Raw genomic sequence first — 23357 nt, forward strand, 5'->3', positions numbered from 1 at the left:
GCGCTCACCCTGGGAATCCCTTCACTTCTATTAATCCATCCACCACTGAACAGACGGCAAGCTGAGGCCAGAAGCCCTGACTTGCCCGCATGAGGCCACGGTGCGCTGGCTGCCCCATGAGCGACCTCCAAGGACCAGAACCCAGGTGTCCAGGGCAGGCACAGACCCAGCACTGAGTGCAGGGACCCGGACCCTAAGGAACCCAGTGCTCCAGAGCCCCACCCCATAGGTGGGCAGACCCAGCTCCTAGGGGGAGGGGCCACGCCTGGGCACCTGGCCACAAAGCCGCTCCACAATGCCCCTCACCTGGGAGATGGCGCCCATGTGCCTCTCGAGGACGCCGGGGTGTTTGGTGGAGGAGATGAGGGGAGGTGGGTTGGAGATGGTGGGTGGGCGTGGCAGGACAGGCCGGGCACTGTCGTGGAGGCCCAGGGGCAGCGGGTGACCTGCAGGGCACATGTCTGCTGTGAAGACCCCACAACCCTGGACACCCTCCACCTCCCTTGTGCCAACAGGAGATCCCTGGCTGGCCCCCAAACCCTCTCCAGGTTCTGGACCAGGGCAAACAGCCTGGGCCCAGTGGCTGAGGCTGGGCTGAGTAAGTGTGTCAGCCAAGAAGCCAAGACTGGACCAAGCACTCACCAGGTGGTGCGTAGGCAAAGGCTGAGGGGTCCGGGGCATGTGGGGAGGCCTTGATCACCTCCCGAGGGGGCACAGGGAAGGGCAGGCCCGAGGTCCAGCAAGGGGGCTCTGCAGGCAGCTTCTGGCCCTCGGCTGCGAAGGCTGGGAAGAACGCAGGCTTCTCTGTGGAGGGCGTGAGGTGGGCAGTCAGGTGGTGCCCAGCTGCCTGCCTCTGGGACCCCTGCAGCCCTGGGCACCCTCCGGCCTGCATCCTGGAGGCTGTGCTGTGCCCCTGTGACCTGCTCAGCATGGATGCACAGGAGGTGCCTCGGGGTTGGGGCCACCCTTGAGACCACAGGAACCTCTGGGGACAGGAATGGGCAGTTGGCACTGAGGGCATAGAACCAATGCCAGGGAGCGAGAGGGCCTGGGGCGCCACCCTCACCAGGGCAGGGCCCCTCTCTGAACTCATCTCCCACAGACTGAGAGGCTGGGTCGAGGTGTCCACAGAGGGGGCTGCGGCTCGCTGACCGGGGTGCCAGTCATCACAGGGACAGCCATCTGCTGAGCAAAGTGCCAGCACCATGCTGAGCCTGGTCCAGCAGAGGCACCTCTATCAGGGCTAGTGGAAAGTGGGGTCCCCAGCGAGGCCCTCTGTGCCCGCAGCCCTTGGATGGGCAGCTGGCACTGAGGTCCAGCTTCCAGCCTTCTCGAGGTCCCTGAAGGTGCCCAAGGGTGACACCCAGACACAGCAGCAGTCACAGCTGGTAAGCGGCCAGGTCAGGATTTGAACCGGTGTGGCGGTCAATGGTGACAGGAATTGCTGCCCTCCTAGGATCTCCTCTAGACCGACGCTGAGCAAGTCAGCCCAGCTGTCCCCACAGCACCCTCCAGGGCCACGGGTACAGTCCCTGTTTCATAGAAAGGAAAACTGAGGCCCTAGATACCAGGTGGGAGCTTCGAGGCAGGAGGCTCGGCACCAGGCCTGGCTCTTCCCCTCCTGGCCACCAGAAGAGTAGCCATGCATGACCCTCAACTGACACAGCCAGGGGCCCTGGGCTCAGGTCTGCCTTCACAGTGTCCCCCCACTGGCCTCTGGCCCTTTGCTGAGTCGGTGCTAAGCTCTAGACAGATGCTAGGGGGCAGGGGTAACTAGTTCAGAGGTGGAGAGGGACACAAAGTGGCAGGCAATGAGGGAGGTCTGGGGCCCGGGGGTAGGGCAGGGGAGTGCCGGGATGGATCAGTGATGCCCACTGTGGGCATGGCCTGGGAGGGCAGCCTGCAGAGTGGACCTTGCCTCCTACGAGACGTGGCGCTTCCCTGCACTGTGTGCTGGAGGGCAGCTGCCGTGGGCAAGGGCACAGAGGGCCTCGCTGGGGACTCCACTTTCCACTAGCCCTGGTGGAGGCGCCTCTGCTGGGCCAGCCCAGGCCAGGAAGCTCTGAGAACACCCTGGCTGGCCACACTGGCCAGCTCCCACCCACCTCCTCAGCTGCTCTCTACTCTGGAGGGCGGGGGAGGAGGCCTGGGTCTGGGAGGGACTTGGGGCCCGGCCGGGCTGGCGGGCAGCCGAGGGCTGGGAGACAACCTGCTCCTCCAGCTGGGCCCAGGGGAGCCCCAGGGGGGGCTGCTTTGCAGAGGGGCCGGGGCCAGAGCGGGGGGCTGCTTCCTGAGAAATGAGAGGGTCCTGGGGGAGCCAAGCTGCCGACCAGACCAAAGATGCCAAGAGCCTGCACCAGGTGCGCCACATCCGTGGAAAACCGCGCCTAGGAGCCGGCCCAGGCCCGAGCTCATGGAGACCACGGCTGGTGGCTGCTCTTCCCCGGGGGCTTGTGACCCAGCCCAGCTGGCTCTGGCTGGCCCCATGTGGTTCCTGCCCCACTCCAGCTGACACCAGCCCGAGCTGTCCAGGTCCCTGACACACATACACAGCTATCCCCAGTCTCTTGTCCTGAGCCTGGAATGTCTTTCCAGAGAGTACCCCGCATCACACCCCTCACCTGTCCCATGCGGCCACCCCTCCCGACAGGCACCCCAGCCCAGGGAGACAGCTTGGCCACACCAGGCGGCCACCAGGTCCCCAGCCTGTCTCTGAAACCAGCTCCAGATCCGTGCTTCCTCCTGTGTCCAAGGCCGACACCTAGTCCAGGTCACCTCACTGTGGCCTTGTGCCTCTGCCCGACCCTGTGGCCCTTCCTGCCCCCCAGCAACCTGAGAGATGTTTCCAACACAGGGGCCCAGCTGTGCGTCCCTCCCCAGCGCCCACTCACGGGAGGCTTTGCTGCTGCGAGACAAAACTCCCGTCCACGGCCCACATCAGGGCCTCCGCCTGAACAGCCCTGCCCACGGCCTGGTAGCTGGCCCCTCACACTCCCCAGAGACGCCTTCCCTGCCCTGGTTGCTGGCCCGCCTCCTGCTAAACACTCTCCTGCGGTCCTGTTCTGCTCAGGATCCCCTCAGCAGCTCCCAGAGCAGGACATTCAGCCTCTGGCCACCAGATCTCCACTGCCAAACACAACCACAGGCATCCCACCTGCCCTGCCCAGGAGGAGGGTCAGGAGGCTCCTGCATGCTGTTAGGGGTGCTTGTCCACCCTCCCCAGAAGCCTCCACAGCACGTGAAAATGGCCACGGGGAGCATAGGGTGGGCATCCATCACTACCACCTTCCAAGGCCATCCATGGCCAAGGGCCAGCTGGGCTTCCTCAGGAGATGCTATGACAGAGGCTGGGGAGGGGGCAGCGGGCAGTGGTCCCAGCTGAGCCTTGCTGGTCACGGAGACCAGCCTCTGGGCCTGCTGCTTTGGACCCCTGCGTCCAGCAGGTGCAACCTGGGGTCGGTCATGTGACAATCCCCACATGAGCCTTAGTTCTTGCTGCCTGTCAGGCCTTGGGAAGGGGGATGGTTTGGGAACAGACTCGGGAGTCCTCGGTCCAGATGAAACGGGCAGAAACAAGACGCAGAGGGCAGGAAAACTGGCCTCAGTCTGCCGACCCAGGCCTTATGGTGACAGCGCAGCCAGGGGTCTGCCCTGGTTCCCTGGTGGGCATGGCAACCTCACCCCAGAACAAGGTCCAGGCAAGAGCTGTAGAGGGCAGCACGCCCCGCCAGCTGGGGACCTGGCCTCACCTGGGGTTCTTGGACAAGTCACCCAAACGGGGGCTACGGATGCGGTTCTGCACGGGACCATGCTCTGGACACATGGAGGAGTGCCCGTGGAGAGTGAGGATGTCGCATGAAAAGACGGCCCTGAGGGCCACCCAGGGCCGACCTGCCCTGCAATGTGGGTGGGCCCACGTGTGCCCACCACGGACAAGCACCAGCTCTCCAGGCGGCCACCATCCCTAGCTGCAGGCCTGGACTTTCCCACTGTCCCCGGAGATGCCCTCTGGCCCTCCTCGGGGGCACACTCACCCTCCTTCTCGGCGGGAGGCGCGGGGCTCCTGCTTTTGACTGGAGGACTGGTGCTGGGCGGCTGGGCAGGGCCACCCTCCGGCTGTAGGTGCTGCTGGGTCGCTGGGGCAGAGGGACTTGGCTTAGGGGGCGCTGCCTCCTCCCGGGGTGGCTCATGGACCTTGGTGACCTGCTGGGGAGGGAGGGAAAAGTGAGCGTCCTTGTAAAGGGTCTGAGGTGACAGATCAGTGAGTGTCCTGCATGGGCCAGTCTGGAAGTCAGAGCCCAGAAGGGGCAGTGACATACTCAAGGTCATATGCAGGGTCAGAGGAGAGCTCTAGCACAAAGCATACAGGGTCACCACCCAGCTTCAGAAGAAGGGCCCGTCCCAGCTGCCGGGTGGGGTGGGCAGCTAGGGCCCAGCTCCACTCCCCGCCCACCTCCATCCCTAGAACCCAAATTCCACAGAGATCAGGGATGGGAAAAGGGCAGTGCTGACCCTGGGGTGTGGCAGTGTGGCCTGGCATGCCCAGTGCCCAACACTCATGAAGCCTGACCAATAGCCCCACCTGTGGGCTTGGAGCCCCCCAGTGCCCATCTCTTGGAAGGAGCACCTCTGAGGCCCACAGGCCTGGCCTGCTAGGAGACCGTCCAGGGCTGGAGGCTCCTCAAGGGCCCTCAGTGAACTGGGGCAGCTCCCTGCTCCCATGGACTAGTCTGGGGCCTCAGGGGACCCATGCAAGGAGGAGTAGGTCGCAGCTGGCTCCCGGGCGGGGGTCTAGGAAGACCCACGGGCTGCAGGCTCCCGCCTCCCCCACCGGTCCACAGCCCCTCCCCGGGGACCTCCTCAGGAAACGGGAGGCAGGAGGAGCGGCCGCAGGTGCAGACTCCAGCCCACCCGCTGCTGGGAACAGGAAGTCAAGGGGGGGGGCTCCCACTCACAATGGGGGGGATGGCAGCCGCCCGCTGCTTCAGCTGCTTCAAGTCCAGTGGCTTCTGAGGCGACGTGTTGGCCCTGGGATCACTGGTTGGGGTCAGGAGGCTGGGCCTCGGGGACAATAGCCTGTGGGGAGACAGGCATCAGGCCACTTGGGGCTCTCGCTCTGGGCTGGCTCTTCTGATCCCATGGTCTCAGCCCTGGGTGCTGGGGCAGGGAGGGACCTGCCAGAGAAGCCCTGAGAGGGACCAATGACCAGCATCACCCAGCCAAGGCCAACTGTTTCTCCTGAGGAATCTGGCCGCACAGAGGGGAACACTTCTCTGCTCCATGCAGCCCTCACTGTGGCCAAGACTGCCTTTGACTCAGCCCAGAGGCCAGGAGGCAAGGCATGGACCGAGGCCCAGGCCAGGACCACATGGCCCCCAGGAGAGCCCCAGGCCGGGACACGCCAGGGGACCAGACGAGCCGCTATACCGGGCAGAGCCGCCAGGAAGCCAAAGGCCCAGGCAGACCAAGGCAGAGGGCGATGGTGACTTATGGAGGTCACTACCCACCCAAGCCTGAGTGATGTGGTGCCGGGTCAGGGCCCTGGGCACGGAGCCCAGTCAACAGGTGGCGGGGGGCTGGACCCCTGCACACCACCCCACGAGCAAACAGATGAGCCCCGGCTTCCTGCTTAGGAGCGGGCAGTGCGTCCAGCCAGCGGCCACAGCGGCCATCCCGAGGGGCTCAGGACTGTCACCTCGTTCAGCTCTATGAGGCCCCAGCACATAACTGCTGTGTGGCTCCTCCTTGGCAAGGGACATCTGAGGCAGAGTGGCCTCCTCTAGCAGGGGGCATCGGCCGGGCATCTAGCAAGCCCCGCCCTGGCCTGGGCACAGGGGCAGGCAGACTCGTCCCCACCCCAGGACTTCAGAATTGCAGGGTTTGATGACACATGGGATGCAACGCCAAGCCAAGGTGGGGGTCCCCAGAATCCGCCCGTGGGCAGACAGCCATGCACTGTGGCTGTGCTGGTGATGCCACACACAGGTGGAAAGCCACAGCCACTGCCTCCCAGGAGAGACCGTGATGACCAGGACACGGCTCGTGCCACCCATCCTGCCCCAGTGAGGAGAAATGCCACCTTTCAGCAGATGGGGTGGGCAGATGCCCGTCTGGGGAAGGCCCCTCTCCACCCCGCTGCGGCAGGACCATGGGCATGTGACCAGCCGGCCCTGTGGATACTAGCCTCCTGCCCGCATCTGCCACATGCCTGGCTGAGCAGGGAAAGCAGACAGACCGGGTGACGCCTGCTGAAGCTGCCTGCAGCATGCAGGTGGGGCCAGCCGAGGAAGGTCACCCTGACTCCTGCGGCAGGCAGCCCGCCCGCCCCCCCTCTGTCCAGATCCCCGAACCTTGTTGCTGCCCTTCCTGGCTCTACGGCCCGGGCCCGAGGTGAGCCCTGCCCTGGGTCCACACAGGATGCTACCCCCAGCCGTGCACTCCCCGCCCCCCAAATGTCCACACTCCCGGGTGGCTCATTTACCATCCTGCCTTGGAACTGGCTGGCACTGGTCACCTCAACTCCCTAGCTGCTCAGAAGGCAGTCTGGCGGCTCCTCGAAGGCCTAACCCTAGGTGTCCTATGACCCAGCAATGCCATCTCCAGGTGTGCGCTCCGGGCATGCGCACAGTGTCCACACAAAGGCACCCACCGCCGCGCAGCTGCCCCTCCCAACAGGGTAGCCAGAGAACAGAGGCAGTGGGTGCCCAGCAGCAGGGGCCTCGCCAGCACCCCCGCAGCCCCACCAGCCTCACGAAGAACAGCAGAGAACAAAATGCCGGACAGCCCGAATGTCCACTCAGACTGAGCACAAGGACAAGACAGGCCATGTAGAGCACTACGGGGCCTAGGAAGGACCAGGAGGTGGTGCCTGCCACAGTGTGGGCGAGCCTCCCGGATGGCAGAGCCCCAGGCTGGGACTGCGCACCCATGTGCCCGGCAGGCCGACCCTGGCACAGGGAGCAGCCAGGGGCTGCTCAGGGCTGGGAGAACACTGGGTGGTGATGACGCCATTCAGTGGTGGCGGCTGCGCTAGAGACCACTGGACGGAGTCTGTGGCCCGTCTCTGCGAGGCTGTCACACGAGGAGCCAAGGGCCCCACGGAGCAGCTTCTTTCCTCTGCAGATGGGAAAGTGGCTCACAGCAGGAAACCCACAGTGAGAACCTCAGAGCTGGAACTCTGACTCCCCGCACCCCGTCTCTCTCGGTCCCCAGGCAGGGAGACAGGTCTCCTCCAAGGGCCTCTGCTTCCCGGGGGCGGGAGGGGCTGCCTCTCTAACCTGTCAGCAGGCCCTCCTAGGGACACTGGGAGACCCAGAGCCCGCTTTCTGAGCGCCCCCCCCCCCCACAGTGAGGTGGGGACTGGAAGGAACTGGGCTCAGGGGACAGCACTACAGACTCCCAGAGGCCTCCTGACCCCAGCCAGACCTCTCAGGGGCAGAGAGGGCAGAATCCAACCCAGAGTCTGGGTTCAAAGCTGTGGGGAGTCTGGGGACAAGGCCCCTGGGGGGTGGGAGAGGGAGGAGGGAGGAAGGGGGGGGGAGGGGAGGGGAGGAGGGGGAGGAAGGGAGGGGGAAGGAAGGGAGGGGGAGCAGGGGAGGAAGGGAGGGGGGAGCAGGGGAGGAGGGGAGGAGGCAGAGGCCAGGGCTTACAGCCCTCCTGGCGCTCGGGCCCAGGTCCTTCCACTCTCCTCTTTTTCCTCTTGGAAGATGGTGCTTTTAGTCTCCTCCCTGGGGGCTGACTTGGAGCATGTGACCAATGGGTGCTGCCCATCAGCCCTCCACTGCAGTGGAGGCTCCCCCTGCAAATTCCTCCGAGCCAAGCACACCTCAGCATCTTGGGGTGCCCACAGGAGAGGAGGGGTGGCAGGGCCACCCTGCAGGAGGGAGGCCAGATGCTGAGGAGGGCTGGGGACCACTGTGGAAGGCCAGGGCAACAGGGGTCAGGGCTCATGGGCGAGGAGCACTGGATAGGGCCTGTGCATCCCTATCCTCCTGGGGCTGGCTCAGATCCCATCATCACTGGGCTGGATGGCCTTTGCCACCAGTCATCCTGGGACTGAGAGGGCACTACAGCTGGCCTGTGAGTGGCATCTGCAGTGGCAGCTCTTGCAACTGCCCGCTTTCTGGGCCCTGAGGAGGATCCCTGGCTTTCCTCCCCACTCTACCCTGGGTCCTCCCTGCACTGGCCTCTCCTCCTCCCCACCTACTGAACATGAGCTCATGAAGCCACAGGGCCTTTGCAGGGCTGTCCCTCCTGTCCGGCTGGCTCTCCCCACACTAAGGCTCTGACTGTCTGCGAAGGTCCCCTCCTAGGAGAGGCCTTCCAACGGCCCCTCCTCTCCCCACCTGTGTCCCCCATAGCAACCCCGTCTCCTTGCACTCCTGCTTGTGTGGCTGCTGTGGAGTCAGGGAGTCCCCGGCCCTTTCCCAGCAACCCTGGGGCACACGGCTGTGCCTGGCACGCGCTGGTGTCCAGTCCCTGCCTGAAGAACTGCTGCCACAACCCATCCTCACCCCAGGGGCCTGCTGGAGTGGCCGCGAGCATCCCCCTCTTGGGGCACCCTCTGGGGTCCCGGGGCCGGTCTCTGCAGGGTGCTCTTGTGCTGCCCTGCTGGTCAGTAACTCAGGCTGACGGCGAGGCAACACACGGGGACAGCCTTGCCCACTGTACAGATGGCCAAACCAAAGAAAGGGACCTTGCCAAGCTCTCCACAAAGCTGTTCAGGCCCCTTCTCTGGGGAGATGACCAGCAAGGCAGGCAACTTTGGGCTCCGCAAGCAAAGCCACCACCTCTGGTGTCCACTAAGAGACTCCCAGGCAGGGTCACCCTGCAGGAACGCGGAGGGAGGTGGATGGTTTCCCTCAGTCACCAGACAGGGTCTGGGGCCATGCGAGACGCATACTGCGTCCATCCAGGACGCAAAGCTCGCTGGGCTGGGCCTGCTGGTGGGAATGAGGGCAGCCGCGGGCGGGCGGCCAGGGCCTGGGCTTGCCCGGGGCCCACCAGCCTGGGCTCTCCCCGGGAGGCCCTGGCTGCAGGGCCTGCTCTGACGCATCTTGCCTGCGTCCTCCGGCGCCCGCCTGGCCCTGCGTGGTCACAGCTGGCGGAGAAGGGATGGCGGGCTGCCAGCCAGGAAGAGGCCGCAGGCTGGCCCAAGTCCAGAGCCATCCGCCAAGAGGACAAGACAGGCCCCAGGGCGGGGACTAGTCCGGTCACACAGGGTGTGACAAGCCAGGTGTCCTGACTCTCAGCCCAGGGCTCCTGTTCCCTGGGGGCTGAATGCTGGCCATGAGGCAGGAAGGGGGATGGCTTCCAGATCCCACTACAGGAGGGAAGGGCACGTCCCTGGCAGGCCTGTCCGAGGATGGGGTGGGAGAGCACCCCAAGGGGCACCAGGCCCAAGGGCTGCTGGGATGTAACCTCCAGCTGTCCAGCCTGGGAAGGCCACGTGGACTCTAAACACAGCCTCTAGGAGGCCACTTATCAGCAGACTGCCCACAGCTCAGCGCTCTTCCTGAGAGCAGGACGCGTTTCCAAGGCTCTGAACTCACAGCCAGCGGAGCTGGGCGCACAGCAGTCCCCCTGCCTGCTCCCCAGCTCAGGCCCTGGCCTCCGCCCTCCGGGGGACCCGCCCTCCGGGGGACCCGCCCTGCCCTGAGCACTGTTTTCCAAGCCACGCCCGTCGGGCGAGAGGCTCAAGAACTCGGTGCCTTCAGAAACCTGCCAGCCAGGTCTTGGCCCAGCCAAGGGCTACGGTCAGGCCATGGGCGCACGTGTGCGGTGAGGTTCCCATCTGTCGGGGCCCCAGGGACTAGGCGCAGGAGAAAGGGACAACAGAGACACCTCCTTTTGAGGAACGCAGGGGCCCTAGGCGCTGCAAGGATCTCTGTACCAATGGGCCCGCCCCTCCACCACGCCCAGGGTGAATCACGCGGTGCAAAGGCCCTGCGTGGACCTTGAGGTCAGCGTTTCCTCCCTTGCGCTGCCCGGAACTTTTCCGAGACTCCAGAAGAGAAAACAGTCCGCACTGTTTTTAGTCAAAACACAATGACCCGCCTACCTCACTGGACACTGCTCCCGGCCATCCAGACACCGCGGCCTCCCAGCTCTCCCTCCAGTGCCCCATGGCCCTGAGCGGGTGGACGGCCTCCGGTGTCAGCACCTGTACTGGAGGGCTAGGTCCTCCGTGTCGGCCAGGGCAGGGGCCCTCGGAGCAAGTGCGCCATGACAGGAAGACCCACTGCCAAGGCGCGTCCCTGGCCAGCGTGGGTCCCTCCAGTTGCCCAGTCGCAGGGCACCCCTTGGGGACACCCCCACCTGCTGCACCCAGAGCCCAGGCTGGGGAGCTGAGTGGCCCCACTCTCCTGAACCCTGGTGGCTACCAACTGTGGTGGTCCGTCACACCCCAGGACACCAGATCCCGACCATCCTGCCTGACCCACTCAGCTCCACACACGGCAGCTGGCCGGCTGCAGAGGGCAGACCATGGCCCAGGCTCTCGGGCACCTGGAGTCCTCCCACTGCCCTAAATGAGTCGGGCAGCTTTCGGGCCTCTGTACCTGCCATTGCCACCAAGAGCAGGACAGGAGGGGGTCCCCAGATGCTCAGGTGATCACCCTGGTACCTGCGCCAGTGACCTTGTGAGCTACTGCCCAGCTGAGGGCTGTGGGTGGCCACCAAGGCGGGTGGGGCAGGGGGACCCTCTTGCAGGGCTGTCAGAGGAGCAGGTCCTGTGCACACCTGGGCACAGCAGTGCTCCCTAGGCACAGGAGGGTCCCAGGGGACCTCCTGCAGAAGACAGGTGACCGCAGGGCTCCCTCCCACCTGCTCCTCAGAGCTGAGAGGCCGTGTGGGGCCAGCGCTCCCCGCAGCCCCCAGGGCTCTTGCTTTCCAGGTCCCACTCGAGCCCACACCCCTCCCTCCATGGCCACAGGCGCTGGGGACAGGCAGGGCTGGCCTGAACCCACGGAGCTTGGAGGCCCTTGAGGGGGCCGCCCGGGCTACTCACCGGCTCTTGTCCCCTCCCTCGGGCTCGTCCACCTCGTCGGCACTGCAGGTGGCACTGGAGTCGCTGTCCTGGGGGGCGCCCGAGGCCTTGGCAGGGGCTCTGCGGCTCCCGCCCTCCTTCTTCTCCACCTTGAGCGGCCCCTCGGGTGCAGCCTCCGTGCTGGCCTCCCCAGCCCTGGCCTTGTCCGGGCCTTCCTCCTCGGCCTCCTCCTTGCAGTCACCCTGCTCGGGCTCCTCGGGGACTGAGCCAGACTCTTCCATCTTCCCCACGTCCCCCTCAGGCTCCTCGGCCACAGAGGGCTTCTGTTCCTCCCCCTCTTCTGCTGGGGGTGAAACGGTGGCCTCCTCCTCTTTCTCCTCCTTGGGGGCCGCAGGAGGGGGCACCGCGGGTGACGAGGGTGCAGGTGGGGGCGTGGGGGGGCCACTGGCGTCTGCAGCTGGGGTGGGCTGGGCAGGGGCCGGGACGTCTTCAGGCGGAGGAGTGGGCAGCTCAGCGGGGGTCCCAGCAGCACCCAGGGCCGGCGGGGGCTGGGGCCCACTCTGCCCCGCATCCTTGGTGGCCTCGGTGCGGGGGGAGGGGATGCTCTCCGTGTCGGAGCTGTTGTTGACGGCAGCTACACGGAATAGAGAGGGATGAGCAGGGGGACCGGGCCTGGGGCCAGGAGTCAGGCCCGGTTCTGAAAGGCCTCCAGGCCCCACCCGAGCCCCAGTGCGGCTCTGCTCCCATTGGCTGGCACCCTGGGAGGGGTAGGGGCACCTCTCGAGAATAGCGCCTGGCCCACAGGTGGACAAGCCAGCAAGGGGCAGTGCAGGGGACGGCCTGCGGAGAACCACAGCCATCAGGCACCCACCAACACCTGGCAACGTGCAGGGGTCAGGTGCATGAGGAGGTGGTGGGGACACCACAAGGGCAGAGGAGGGCCTGGCTGGGGACTGGACACCACCGCCCCATCTTTGGGTCTCAACATCCCCCATTTTCTGTAGTCAAGCAGGTCAGGGGAGCAGGCCAGGAGGGTCCCCAGGGCCAATCCAGGAAAGGTGGGAAGTTTCCCCCCCAGGCAGGATGCGCAGGAGCAGGCCGGGGACAGCAGGGAACAGGGGCAGGCAGGGGCTCGGGGTGGCGGCCCACAACAGCAGCGCTCCCAGGCACAGTGGGGTCCCAGGGGGCCTCCTGCAGAGGACAGGTGATTACGGGGCTCCCTCCCACCTGAGCCCTGCCCGTGGGGCCAGCCCGCCACATTCCTACCTGGGCCACTGCTTTCCCCTCTGGGCACCTCGTTCCCAGAGGCGTGGACAGCTGGAAGGAAGTCAAGACGGTCAGAAGCCAGGTGCCCACCGCGCCCCCATGGCGCCCCACCGTCCCCCACAGCCCTGACCCATGACCAACATGCCCCCCGCGGTGCTAGTCACCAGTAGCTACAGGACCTGCAGCAACCCCAGGCAGGCAGGTTCAAGCCTGTCCATGGCCGGGCAGTAACAGGGCCACACAGGATGGGCAGCAAGGTCTGGCCCCTCTGAGAGGCCTTCCATGGGTCCAGGTTCCCAGGACCCCAGGGTGGGGTTTGGAGGGACAGGCCAGCAGGGACTGCTACGGCCCACAAGCAATCTCCCTCCAGCCTCCTCTGTCCCCCACTGTCCCTGGGCACTTCCTGCTTCTCTCCTCCCTCCAGGGTCTGGAGAAGGGCCACCTCCCCTTCCAGAAATGACACCAGTTGATACAGACGCGCGACCACACTAAGCTGCACGCAAAGCCTGTCACACGTGACAACTGAGCTCGACAGCCGCCAGGAAGGACAGCGAGCCCTCCATCAAGATGAGGAGACTGGGGCACAGAGAGGCTGAGCCAGTTGCTCAAGGCCACAAAGCAAGGACACAGGGTGTTGAACCTGGCGGCCAGTGTCCATAACCACTGGACTTCCTTCCCTGTGTGGTGACTCCCCTTCACGGTGGGACAACAGAGCACAGGAGCTGACCATGCCCCATAGACGAGTGTCTAACCCTCTGAATCGCAGTTTGTTCCCGTTTGCTCTGAAGAGGCCTTCACCAGAGGCCCTCAGGGGACAGCACAGCGAGGATCCAGCAGGTGCAGCGAGGGGCTGAGAACCAGCACCTCTAGCAAGCGTCCAGGGGCACTGCTGCCTGGGGAGAGCCTCGGCCTCCTCATCCATACCCGGGATGAGCCACCTCCTCCTCCAGGCTGTGTGACAACGGGGGACCAGCTCAAGACTGCCTGGCAGGGAGCACAGCACAGGTCCTGGGGGAGCGGGCCTGGGCCACACGTGCCCCCACCCCACCAGGGCTGCAAAGCGCTGCTGGTGCTGGCCGGGTCTTCTGGGAGACTCTGCGGGGCAGCCCGGCCCCCACCCGGCGCTCCTCAGCCCTGACCAGCTGGGTGCCAGGCTGCAGCTGTGGGGGCTCCAAGGTGACATCGGAGCCTCAACCCTGGCAGACGGATCCTGCCCCCACCCCATGTGAGCTCTGCAGCTGGAGACCTGCCACCCTGGCTCCTGGCCGACATGGCGGGGCCTGGCTCCCCTCCACCAGCCTGGGCGTGCCCACAGGGATAGCAGGAGGGGACAGAGGAGGAGGATGCCCGAGGGCCTAGCGCTCCTGGCTGCCCTGGGGAGCGACCCACAGCAGGGAGGCAGCCAGACCTGTCCCCGCCCCGCCCCAGACTTGGACCCAAGCAGCCGGAGGACCTGATGACCCTGTTCCACCCGGAATGCCCACCCGAGCCTGGACGCGGGAATAGACAGAGGCGCGGGCGGCGCAGCTCCGGGGTCCGCGTCCACTAAAGCCGCTGACTAGACCCAGCTCCCCCCAGAAACCACCTCAGAAAGTAAATCCACTGCCAAGAGGTGGCACGGGACAGGTGGCAGGTAGCACGGTCCCGAGTGCGGGGTGTCCTCTGCTGGCCCAGGGGGACGTCACCAGGTACAGGCACGGAGGAGCTGTCATGGCCACTCACAGCCACTGCCCCGGGCTGCCGCGCCAGCTCACCTTCAGCCTCCTCAGCCATCTCCTCCTCGTTCCCGCTGACGCCCGAGGCCTCCATCTCCTCGTCCTCCACCACGGGCGGGAAGGCCGCCTCCTCGCTGGCCGCGGCCGGGGCTTTCTTCTTCTTCCTCCGGGCATTCCTCTCCTTCTCCTGGGGCACCGGACAGCAGGGCTCAGGGCCGCCGCCAGGGCTGGCTGCCCGGGGCCTCCCCAGGCCTAGGACCTGGCTGCAGCTGCAAGGGACAGGAGCAGGGCCACCTGGCCCTGGGCCACCTCCCCCACCTTCCACTCAGGGCCACATGCCAGGGGCTATTTCTACCAGGGCTTCCTTCGTCCACCACGTCCTGGGCACACCCCGGCACGGCCCCAGCCACACTGCCCTTCCCGAGTGGGTGAGGACCTGGAGGACCCGCAGCGCAGAGACCACACCCCCGGGCTCCCTGTGGCCCCCGCTGGTCGGTGGGCAGCTGGCCCAGGCCAGGCCAGCACGGGAGGGCCTGGTCTCAGCCCCTGTGGCCTACAGGCCTGCAGAGGGGCCACGGGACACAGGGCATGAGGCAGGCAAGGCCGCCGCCCCCAGGCTGGTCGGGAAGAGCCACAAAACCCCGGGAAGACGCAGGTGCCGGCAGGGCCCTGGGAGGGTCAGGGCTGTGTCCTCTAGGTCCTCACCCACTCAGGAATGGGGCACAGGGTGTGGGCCCGAGGGCTGCTTGGGAGAGGACGGCCAGGGAGGGAAACTGTAGGGAGCTGGCACCAGAATCAAGACCTGAGTGGAGAACTGGCCGGGCACAGTTCTGAGAGTGCCGCCCGGGGAGGGCACTGCACATGCAAAGGCCCTGCGGTGCCACAGATGGGCGCATTCGAGGAACAGAAAGAAGCACATGTGGCAAAGCCTCCCGCTGGCCGCACCACGCTCCATGCCCCCTCCCTGCCTCCTCCCTCACACGGAGCCAAGCCCTCACCCTCCTGGCATGCTTGGAAACAGCTCCTGTCCTTGTTCCTCTCCCAGAGGGACATCTCCCCTCACCAAGCCAGGCCGAGCCCAGGAGGCACCTGCCCTGTGACTCACTGGCTTCCAGACAGCCATCAGCTCAGGGCGTGTGTGGAGAGGGTCTGGGGGCCAGGGGCCAGGGGCCAGGGACTGCAGGGAGTGGCCTGTGTCCCCAGCCTGCAGTGACAGAAGGGACACAGCCTGAGCGCTCCGGGGTCTCCGGGAAAGAGGACAGAAGCTACGAGATGCCTAAGACCACCCTACACAGAAAGGCAGCACCTGCCCCCGGAGCAGATGCCCGGCCAGGCTGGAGGCAGAACTCAGGGGAGCAGGGGTCACGCTCCAGATGTCCCCGGGGGCAGCTGCAGCCGGGGTGGGACCCCTTCCTGTCTTGTCCCCTTCCTGAGTGGACAAGGTCCCAGTGTGGCCACTGGGAGGGCCAGAGGGAAGGGGAAGCGTTTGCCTGCTGGTTAGTCAGAGTTTCCATCACCAACGCTTGGCCAGAGGGCCACAGCCCCACCCTGCCCAACGTCCACAGCCCCATTACGGGGATGCCCAGCTCTGCTGCCCACGCAGGCCCCCAGTGCGGCCTCAGCCCTCCCTCCCCGAGCCCTTCCTGGGAGAGCTCCTGGCGCGAGCCCGGAGGCACGAGAGTCGTGGCCTGCAGTTCTGTGGTGGCGAGGCCCCGGGTCCCCCCACATCCCCAATCTATTTCTAGCCGACAGGGATTCGGGCACGCGCTGCGCTGGGTGATGTGGGCGACCGCTGCCCGGGCAGCGTGGGCACAGGGCACGCCGTGGCCTGGCAGGAACGGGTCACCCGGCAGATACAGTGTCCTGGAGATGAAAGACCCTCTCTAGGGAGGTCACTGAGCCCTGGACACAGGTGGTTAGGTGGACGCCCCGAGGGCCCCAGAGGCTGGCCTGGGTGGCCCTCCTGCGGCAGCACTGCAGCTTCCTGAGATGGGACAGCACAGGGGTGGCAGGCAGCCTGCCACCACCTCCGCGCCCCAGGCGGCGCCTACTGTGTGCAGCAGGCACGTCCCAGGTGCCAACTCGCTGGACCCACAGTCCTCGCAGAGGACTTCCAACCCTCCAGCCCAACCGTGTCCAGTCCCCACCACCTCTCCCACCCCGGGCACTGCTGGATGCACAACGTGCCCACCTGGAAGGGCCTGGGCGAGGGCCTTGGCACGGCCGTTCCCAGACGGCCACAGGGCTCACGTCTCCCTACCCTACCAGGCCTCAGGGGCCCTCCCTGTCACACTGAGTGGCCGCCCCATCCCCAACCTGTCATTGTCCACCCATCCCCCACCTCCACACATCCTGAGAGGACCCCTGTCCTCTGGTCTCTAGGGCTACTTCTCCCCCAGGACATGGCACGGCCTGTCTTCAGCTCCCTTCCTTCCATACCAGGACAGCGCCTGGACACAACAGGCAACCACAACGGCCAACAGATGAGGACGCGGCTCAGAGAAGCAAAGACACCTGCCTGACACCACACAGCTCCCAGGTGAGGTCAGTTCATACCGCCTCTGCCTGGACCTGGTCTGTGCAGCCCACGACAGACCACAGGCGAGGCCTGGACGGGCCTGGGGGTCATGGAAGCTGAGCCCCGGGGCCTGGACCCAGAGGGGAGAAGAGGGCAACCTTCAGCCATGGGGAGGGGAGGGCAGCCTCTCGGGACGTGGCAGCCACATGCCTGCTGCCCTCCCAGCCCTGCTTCCTGCTGACCCTGTGGTGGCCACGTCCAGGCCAGGCCTGGGGCAAGGTGGGGGTGCCCGCCAACCCCCTGCTGGCCGAGGGTGACGAGCCACCCGGGGACCTGCCTCTTCCCCAGGGCTAGAGGGTGCAGGGGCAGGGGTGGGTGCTGATTTCAGCGGCGTCTGAGGGGCCACAGGGCAGTCACCCGGCCCAAGGGCCGCCAGTCAGGACAGAACTGCGGGCTCTGGGCCTCCCTCAACTCTGTGCCTCTGATTCCCCTGTTCACCAGGCTCCTTCAAGGCCAGCTGAGCGAGAGGACCCTCCCACACTCCCTAGTCACCGTCCTGTCAGGACAGGGTTCCCCTTGGCCACGCCTCCTCCATAGGCAGGCGGTGATGGGCCCAACGACCTGCACATTCCAAGAGGGGGACGCAGAGGGCCCTTTATGATCCAGCTCCGGGACAGTCCACCTTGAGTCCAGCCCTGGGTGGGCTGCTGCTCAGATCAAGAATCATCAATGGGGGCAGGGGATGTGGCTCAGGTGGTAGCGCGCTCGCCTGGCATGCGTGCGGCCTGGGTTCGATCCTCAGCGCCACATACAAATAAAGATGTTGTGTCCGCGGAAAACTAAAAAATAAATATTGGAATTCTCTCTCTCTCTCTCTCTCTCTCTCTCTCTCTCTCTCTCTCTCTAAAAAAAAAAAGAAAAAAGAATCATCAATGGCTCCCCACGGTCCACTGAAGAAACGCCCAGCAGGAAAACCCCACCGAGCACCTGTCCCTAGGAGACCTGCTGTCGCTTCTGTGGCATACAGCAGGCGCTGGGGAGGGGTCCATGGCATGAATAGTGCTCACGTCCAGGCCCTAGGTCCTCTCCTCCCGTCTCTCGGACAGGAACCGAGGCCCAGAGTGAGGCCACGCGCCTGAGCCACAGGCCTCCAGACCACATGCCGGCTGTCACAGCATGCGCACGGCTTCACGTAGCACCCCTGCGGATGTCACTAGGGCAGGGCGCTAGTGACCTGCCGGCCCCCTCCCAGTACCCACAGGCGTTAACCCAAAGCTGTTGTTTCACAGCCCGGGAGGCAGGTGCTGCGTGGTCCCCGTCACAGGTGGAGAGGCAGAGGCACAGAGAGGGCAAGTCACCTGGTGGAGGCCACAGAGACCCTGAGCAGCAGGCCTCGTGCCTGGGTCTGCTGGGCCTAGAGTTCCTGCCCTCTGTCCACCCACACCCTCGTGGCCACTGCTGCACAACACCCACGGAACAGGAGGAGCTGGAAGCAGGCAGTCACCCGGAGCGCCTCCCGGGGACGGACCTGGGTCCTCCCCACCCGAGCAGAGGGCAGCACCTCATAGGAGGAGACCGAGGCCAGCCCAGGACTCGCAGTGCAAGACGCAGACGGGCACTCACCCTGTCCTCAGACCACTCACCCGTGGGAGCCTTAGGCCCTGGACCCCAAGTCCCCAGGTCCAGAGGTCCACGGGGATGAAGGGGAGGCCGCTGAGGAGGGCTGGAGGGGGAGGCCGGGCCGGGGGCAACCCAGTGGCAGGGTTCCTGAGCCCCGAGGCGGGAGGACAGCGAGGGGGGGACAGGAGGATGGGCGGGGGCAGGAGGACGCTGCTTCCAGGAGGGGCTCCAGGCCACCCTCTCCCCTGGGCTGTCCTGTGCTGACCACCTCTGACTCCTGACCTGGTACACAGACATGGCCAGGTCACGCCCCACCCCGCTCCCTGCGGACCCAGGAGACGACCCTGAAGTCCCTGCGGACCCAGGAGATGAGGGGCCCTGTCTGAAGCCCACTCCCGAGGCACCACTTAAGACTCCATCTGGAGGGCAAGGGCAGGGAGCCCTGCCTGAGTGGAGTGCCAGGGACATGGGACGGCTTCCCCTTGGCCTGGAGCCAACAGCACACGTGGTTCAGAAAGAACCCCCCCAGGAGAGCTGGAATGGGGCCCTCAAATTCTCAGTGGGGCTTGAGGACAGTTCTAATGGGTGATGCTACCCCGGGCCGGCCTCCATGTGCTGTGTGACCTGCTCACCCTCTCTGGGCCTCAGCAGGTTGCACTCAGCACACCAGCTGCCCAGAATGTGCCGCACAACCTCAGTCCAGCCAGGTGGGGGCGCCTTTCCAGCCTTCAGAGCCGCAGCAGATCCGCGGGGGTGGGGGTGGGGAGTGCTTCTCACCCGGGGCTCACACCCCAACTCAGTGGCCAGCATCCTGGCTGAGCTTGTTCCCAGCTTTAAAATCGTGAAAATGCTCATCAAATGTATCCAAGGGAGATAAAGAGGGAGGGAGTGGGCAGGAGGAGGGGCAGGCGCCTGGCCTCCCCAAATGGTCCTCAACTCCCAGAAACAGCTGTTCAGGGAGTCTGGGCCCTGGGAGGCCACCTGAGCCCACAGGAGGGCTGGGCCACCTGAGCCCACAGGAGGGCTGGGCCTCCAGCCCTCGAGGCCCCCAGCCCAGCTCCCTCCCACTGAGGCACTGACCGAGGGCAGCGGCCACTGATGGGCTCCTGGGCCTTCTTTCAAGGCTCTGAGGCTGCGGTTTCCTGGCTGAGTCAGCGTAGACCCGTGCGGCACCTTCCCTTGATGGGAGCGAGTTGGGACCAGGCTGGGAGCAGCCCTGGGCAGGCGAGGGCTGCCCCTGGCCGCGCACTCACCATCTTCAGCTTGTGCTGCTGCAGGATCTCGTCGAGGTTCTGCCGCTTCTTGTAGTTGAAGTAAAAGTTCTTACACTGCGACACTGTCTTGGAGCCCACCATCCGGGCGATGGCCGACCAGTTCCGGCCATGTTCCAGGAGACCTGCAGGCAGAGGCGTGGGTGAGGCTGGGGACAGCCTGGGCTCAAGGAACAGGGTGACGGCGGAGGGCATAGGGCCAGGGGCCCCCTTCAGGATCTGGGGGCTGACCCCCGCCCCAGCTGCCTGCGGGCCAGGCGGGCTGGGTGACCCAGCGGCACTCCCCACAGCTGCCGAGGCCCCGGGAGACGGGACTGCCTTCCGGCCACACCATGGGCAAGCGGGAAGAGGAGGGCGGGGGCCGGGATGCATCCAGGCTAAGGGGCCACCCAGAGGCCCACTGGCCACGAGGCCCACCTGGCTTGGTCAGCAGCGGGAGTGGATCTGCCCACAGGCGCCTACTGCCCAGAGCGTCCCCCAGCCTCCCAGATCACCTGGGAGGAAGGCCCAGGAACCTGCAGACCCCGGCCACAGCAGTCCCTGCTCTCCCTAGTTTGGGCCACTGCTGCACCTGCCCCTCCTGCCCTGGAGGCTACCAACCTCAACCTCAGCAGAAACACGGAGGCTGCACTCAGAGGCCTGGCCGCCCACCTGCCCAACCTGTGTTCCTGCTCTGAAGCCAGCAGGGTGACCGCCCTGGCCCAAGCGGCCCTGCAGCTAAGGCTGGCCACCTTCCCAGGACTGACGAGATGGAAGGGGGTCTCTGAGCCCCAGGGCCACACGGGTCAGGACTATGACAAGAGACCCTGCAGGCAGGCTTTAGGCCACCTGGCTCCAGTCATTCAAGCTACCCTACAGGGGCGGGGCCAGGGTTCCCTCCATCTCCCACCCGCCCATTCCTTCAGGCCTGAGCCCATCCGGCCCACAACCACCGCCTTCCCACACAGCAGCAGCACAAACCCAACCGACCACCCCTAGGGGCTGAGTGGGCCTTCTGTGACCAAGCCCTCCAGGGACTTGGTGAGTCCCCTGCTTCCTGTCCAGGCCGTGGCCATGTTCCCACCCCTAGGACGGAGAGCTGGGGCTCAGGGGGTCAGCCACCTCACCGAGCTCAGGGCACAGGCCACAGGGCAGAGGAGGTGTGGGGCCCGCTTCCTGCTCTGCTGGCCTCTGGGCCTGTGGGTGGGGGTGGCGCTGGACAGGCCACCTGCTTGCCTGCAGCGGCCACAGCAGCCACGTGGCCCCACACCAGCTCCTCAGGGTTCCTCAAGGACAGGCGGGGGGGCCAGGGCGTGGGATCAAGTGTAACTCGGCCCCTGACCTTTCCTGCTGCCCGCGCCAGCAGCAGCTGCGGCCCCAGAACCAGCAGACGGGACTCGCGTTTATTTATATTTCCCAGCCGGAGCCGGAGTCCAGGCAAACAGGCCGGCTAAGGAGGACCGCGGGCCTGGAACCCAGGGGCGGGGAGACCCCAGGGAGGCCGACATTTCCAAACTCCACAGATAAACAAGGAGGTGGCCGGAGCCGCTCCACGCACTCCACCAATGGGTGGGGGCACCAGGGGCGGGGGCTGCCTCCCTGAGACCTGGTGCCCCAGACCCTGGACGGGCCTGCGCCCCTGTGCCTCTGTGGGGAGGGCTGGCCAGGGCCTCTGGGGCATGGACTTCCCGGGGCTTGCTTGGGGCCCCAGCTGATGTCCAAGCACAGGGGGCAGCGCCTCAGGCTCCCGCCACAGAGCCAGCCTGAGCACCTGGGGACATCCGCAGAGCATGCCCAGCAACAGCCCTCCCTGCAGACCCAGGGGCCCTTCCCTCCAGGGGTCCCTGCTGGACGAGGCTCCATGTCCTCCTGCCACCCCCAGCTGCCCTCTCCTGAGAGCCTCATCAAGGTCCTTGTCCCCGGGCACCCGCAGTCCCCAGCCCCTCCCCGGGGCCACTCACTCACATCCTCTTATCCGCGTCTCCCCCTCGGCCAAGTTTTCCGGAAACATCCGGCTGGGAGGATGCTCCAGGGAGCGGGGCTGGGAGCAGGGGCTGGGAGCTGGCGGCCACGGAGCTGCGGCTGCTCTGCTCCTCGCGGCTCAGCCTCAGCGGCCAGGAGGGGAGGGGTGGGCGGGCAGAGGCTGCTCAGAGGGCGGGCAGCAGCAGCTCGGCCCAGCGCCCAGCGCCTGGTGGCCCAGGGCTCCCAGGGAGCGGCCACCTCTGACAGTGAGGAGCTGAGAGAGCCTTCTCCGCGGGGGAGGGGGACGAGGTGCCGTCACTTGTGCGTGCAGGGTGCCCCTGTGCCAGGCGTCACCAGGGTGCAGTGTCCACTGCTCCTCTAGGCTCCCACATGCCCGGGGAGGACACAGCCAGGGACACTAGTCAGAAGTCCCCAACACCCTCCACCCTGGGCAGCCTGCTGCCTGCTCCCTCTGCTCCTCCTGCTGCCCGACCCAGCGAGCCGCGTCAGGACTGAATGTGACCTCCAGACAAGGCTGGCGGGCGGGCGGGCGGGCGGGGGTGCGTGGCAGAGGTCCAGGCCCAGGAGGGGCGGGCCCACTTGGCACAGCCCCTCCTCTCCCCGTCCTGGCGTCACCGCAGTGAGAACAGACAGGGCTCCAGAGAGGCAGCGCTCTCCCCGGCAGACTGGGAGCACTTGCTTCTCCTGCTGCCCCTCCCTGCCAGTTCCACCTGCTGTCTGCCCCCCACCTGCCCTGCTACTGGGCCACTCAGGCCCTCCGAAGGGGGCAACGAGTGGGCAGGGGATGGCTCTGTGTTCCAGGAGGAAGCTCGGGGTTTGAGGAGCCTCTAGCTTTTGGGGTGGGGCAGGTCTGGGGTCCCCTACGGGCCCTGCTGCTCAAGGGTCTAGGGCCACAGCTGCCTCTCCAGTCCTCTGAGACCTGGAGGACCAGGTCAGCCCATGCACGGGGACACCTGCTAAACAGCCCCAGGCGGCTCCCGGAGGCTGAACGGCAACTGAGCTGAACTTTGGAGTGAGATCCAGGTCAGCGCCACCTCTGTGCCTCGGTCATCGACCTGCCCTGCTTCCTTGCCTCAGCTGTGCCACCCTGCCACAGAAGCCAAGGCAGAGGGTCCCTGGGGCTGCCCTGTACCCACCCTCGCCAGGCAGAGGCAAGCAGCAGGTCCCAGTGGGACCAGGCCCATCCTGCCGAGCCACACCATCCACACCATGTGGCTTGGGAGGCCACCACCATGTCACTCTTCCCATGAGGACCGGAGACTTTGGGGAGGGCAGCCAGAGGCCTCCAGGGCCCAGGACAGGCAGGACAGGCACCGGCCTTGGTTTTGGCTCAAGGCACCACCAGCAGTCCCAGGGCATTCACACCTGCTGGGGGTGGGGACCGGCATTCTCTCAGAACCACAGGGGACGGCCCCCTCAGGGCCTCCCCTCAGTTGTAATATCTTGGTGGCATCGACCCCCTGAAATGGGCTCTTCTGTTCCATGCTCACGGTGGCTGTTCGTCTACCCTGGGGGCTTCGGACGCGCAGGAGGCACTAGGCAAAGAACTACAAGGTGCCAGGCACCCGAGCCTAAGCCTAGGGCAGCTGGCACCCCGGGGGCCCTCTGCTCCTCCCCTGGGAAGTTAGGCTGGCAGGGCACGAGGAGGGTCCCGCTGCAGAAGCCACTCCGCCCCGCGGCACGCCGAGCTGGCCCTGCGGTCTGGATTCCCCAGCTCCACTTCTAATTTCTAAGGAAGGAGTTTCACTTTGAAGAGTCGGGAACTAGGAAGTGAAATCACCCAGACAGGAAGTGAGCAGGGGCCCGAGTCCAGCCGCCTGAAGAGGGGGCGGGGGTGCGGGTGAGGGGCGCCCCTCTGCAGGGGTCCACAGCGGTGGTGGTGGGGGGGAGGCGGGGGGTGTCGCCGGCCACAGGGACAGCTTCCTTGCCCACCCAGGGCCTGGGACTAGCTGACCTCCAAGAACCTCGACCGCTGCCCGCCCCAGTGAGGCAGTCCCCAGGGCTTGACGCTCCTGCAA

The 23357-nt window shown here is 66.0% G+C and overlaps 1 protein-coding gene across 15 annotated transcripts in view; it reads right to left on the reverse strand.

The window, feature by feature from the left end:
• The window catches only part of NCOR2 (nuclear receptor corepressor 2), a 137683-nt gene that overhangs the window by 18984 nt on the left and 95342 nt on the right, over nucleotides 1-23357 (reverse strand). For 12 of the 15 annotated variants that reach the window (XR_014020992.1, XM_081285500.1, XM_081285506.1 and 9 more), the window contains 8 exons: nucleotides 19360-19502; nucleotides 14008-14155; nucleotides 12254-12304; nucleotides 11009-11621; nucleotides 4956-5076; nucleotides 4035-4206; nucleotides 643-804; nucleotides 307-446 (listed from right to left, as the gene is read on the reverse strand). Coding sequence is in view for 14 of the 15 variants with exons in the window: in XM_081285500.1 (XP_081141626.1) it covers nucleotides 307-446; nucleotides 643-804; nucleotides 4035-4206; nucleotides 4956-5076; nucleotides 11009-11621; nucleotides 12254-12304; nucleotides 14008-14155; nucleotides 19360-19502 (1550 nt within the window). In the remaining variant the exon portion in view is untranslated. The remainder of the gene's footprint in view (nucleotides 1-306; nucleotides 447-642; nucleotides 805-4034; nucleotides 4207-4955; nucleotides 5077-11008; nucleotides 11622-12253; nucleotides 12305-14007; nucleotides 14156-19359; nucleotides 19503-23357) is intronic. The other 3 variants (XM_081285499.1, XM_081285497.1, XM_081285495.1) reach the window with 1 other exon arrangement.

The sequence above is a fragment of the Spermophilus citellus genome, assembly GCF_964194105.1.
Source record: "Spermophilus citellus genome assembly, chromosome: 3".
Classification (NCBI taxonomy): domain Eukaryota; kingdom Metazoa; phylum Chordata; class Mammalia; order Rodentia; family Sciuridae; genus Spermophilus; species Spermophilus citellus.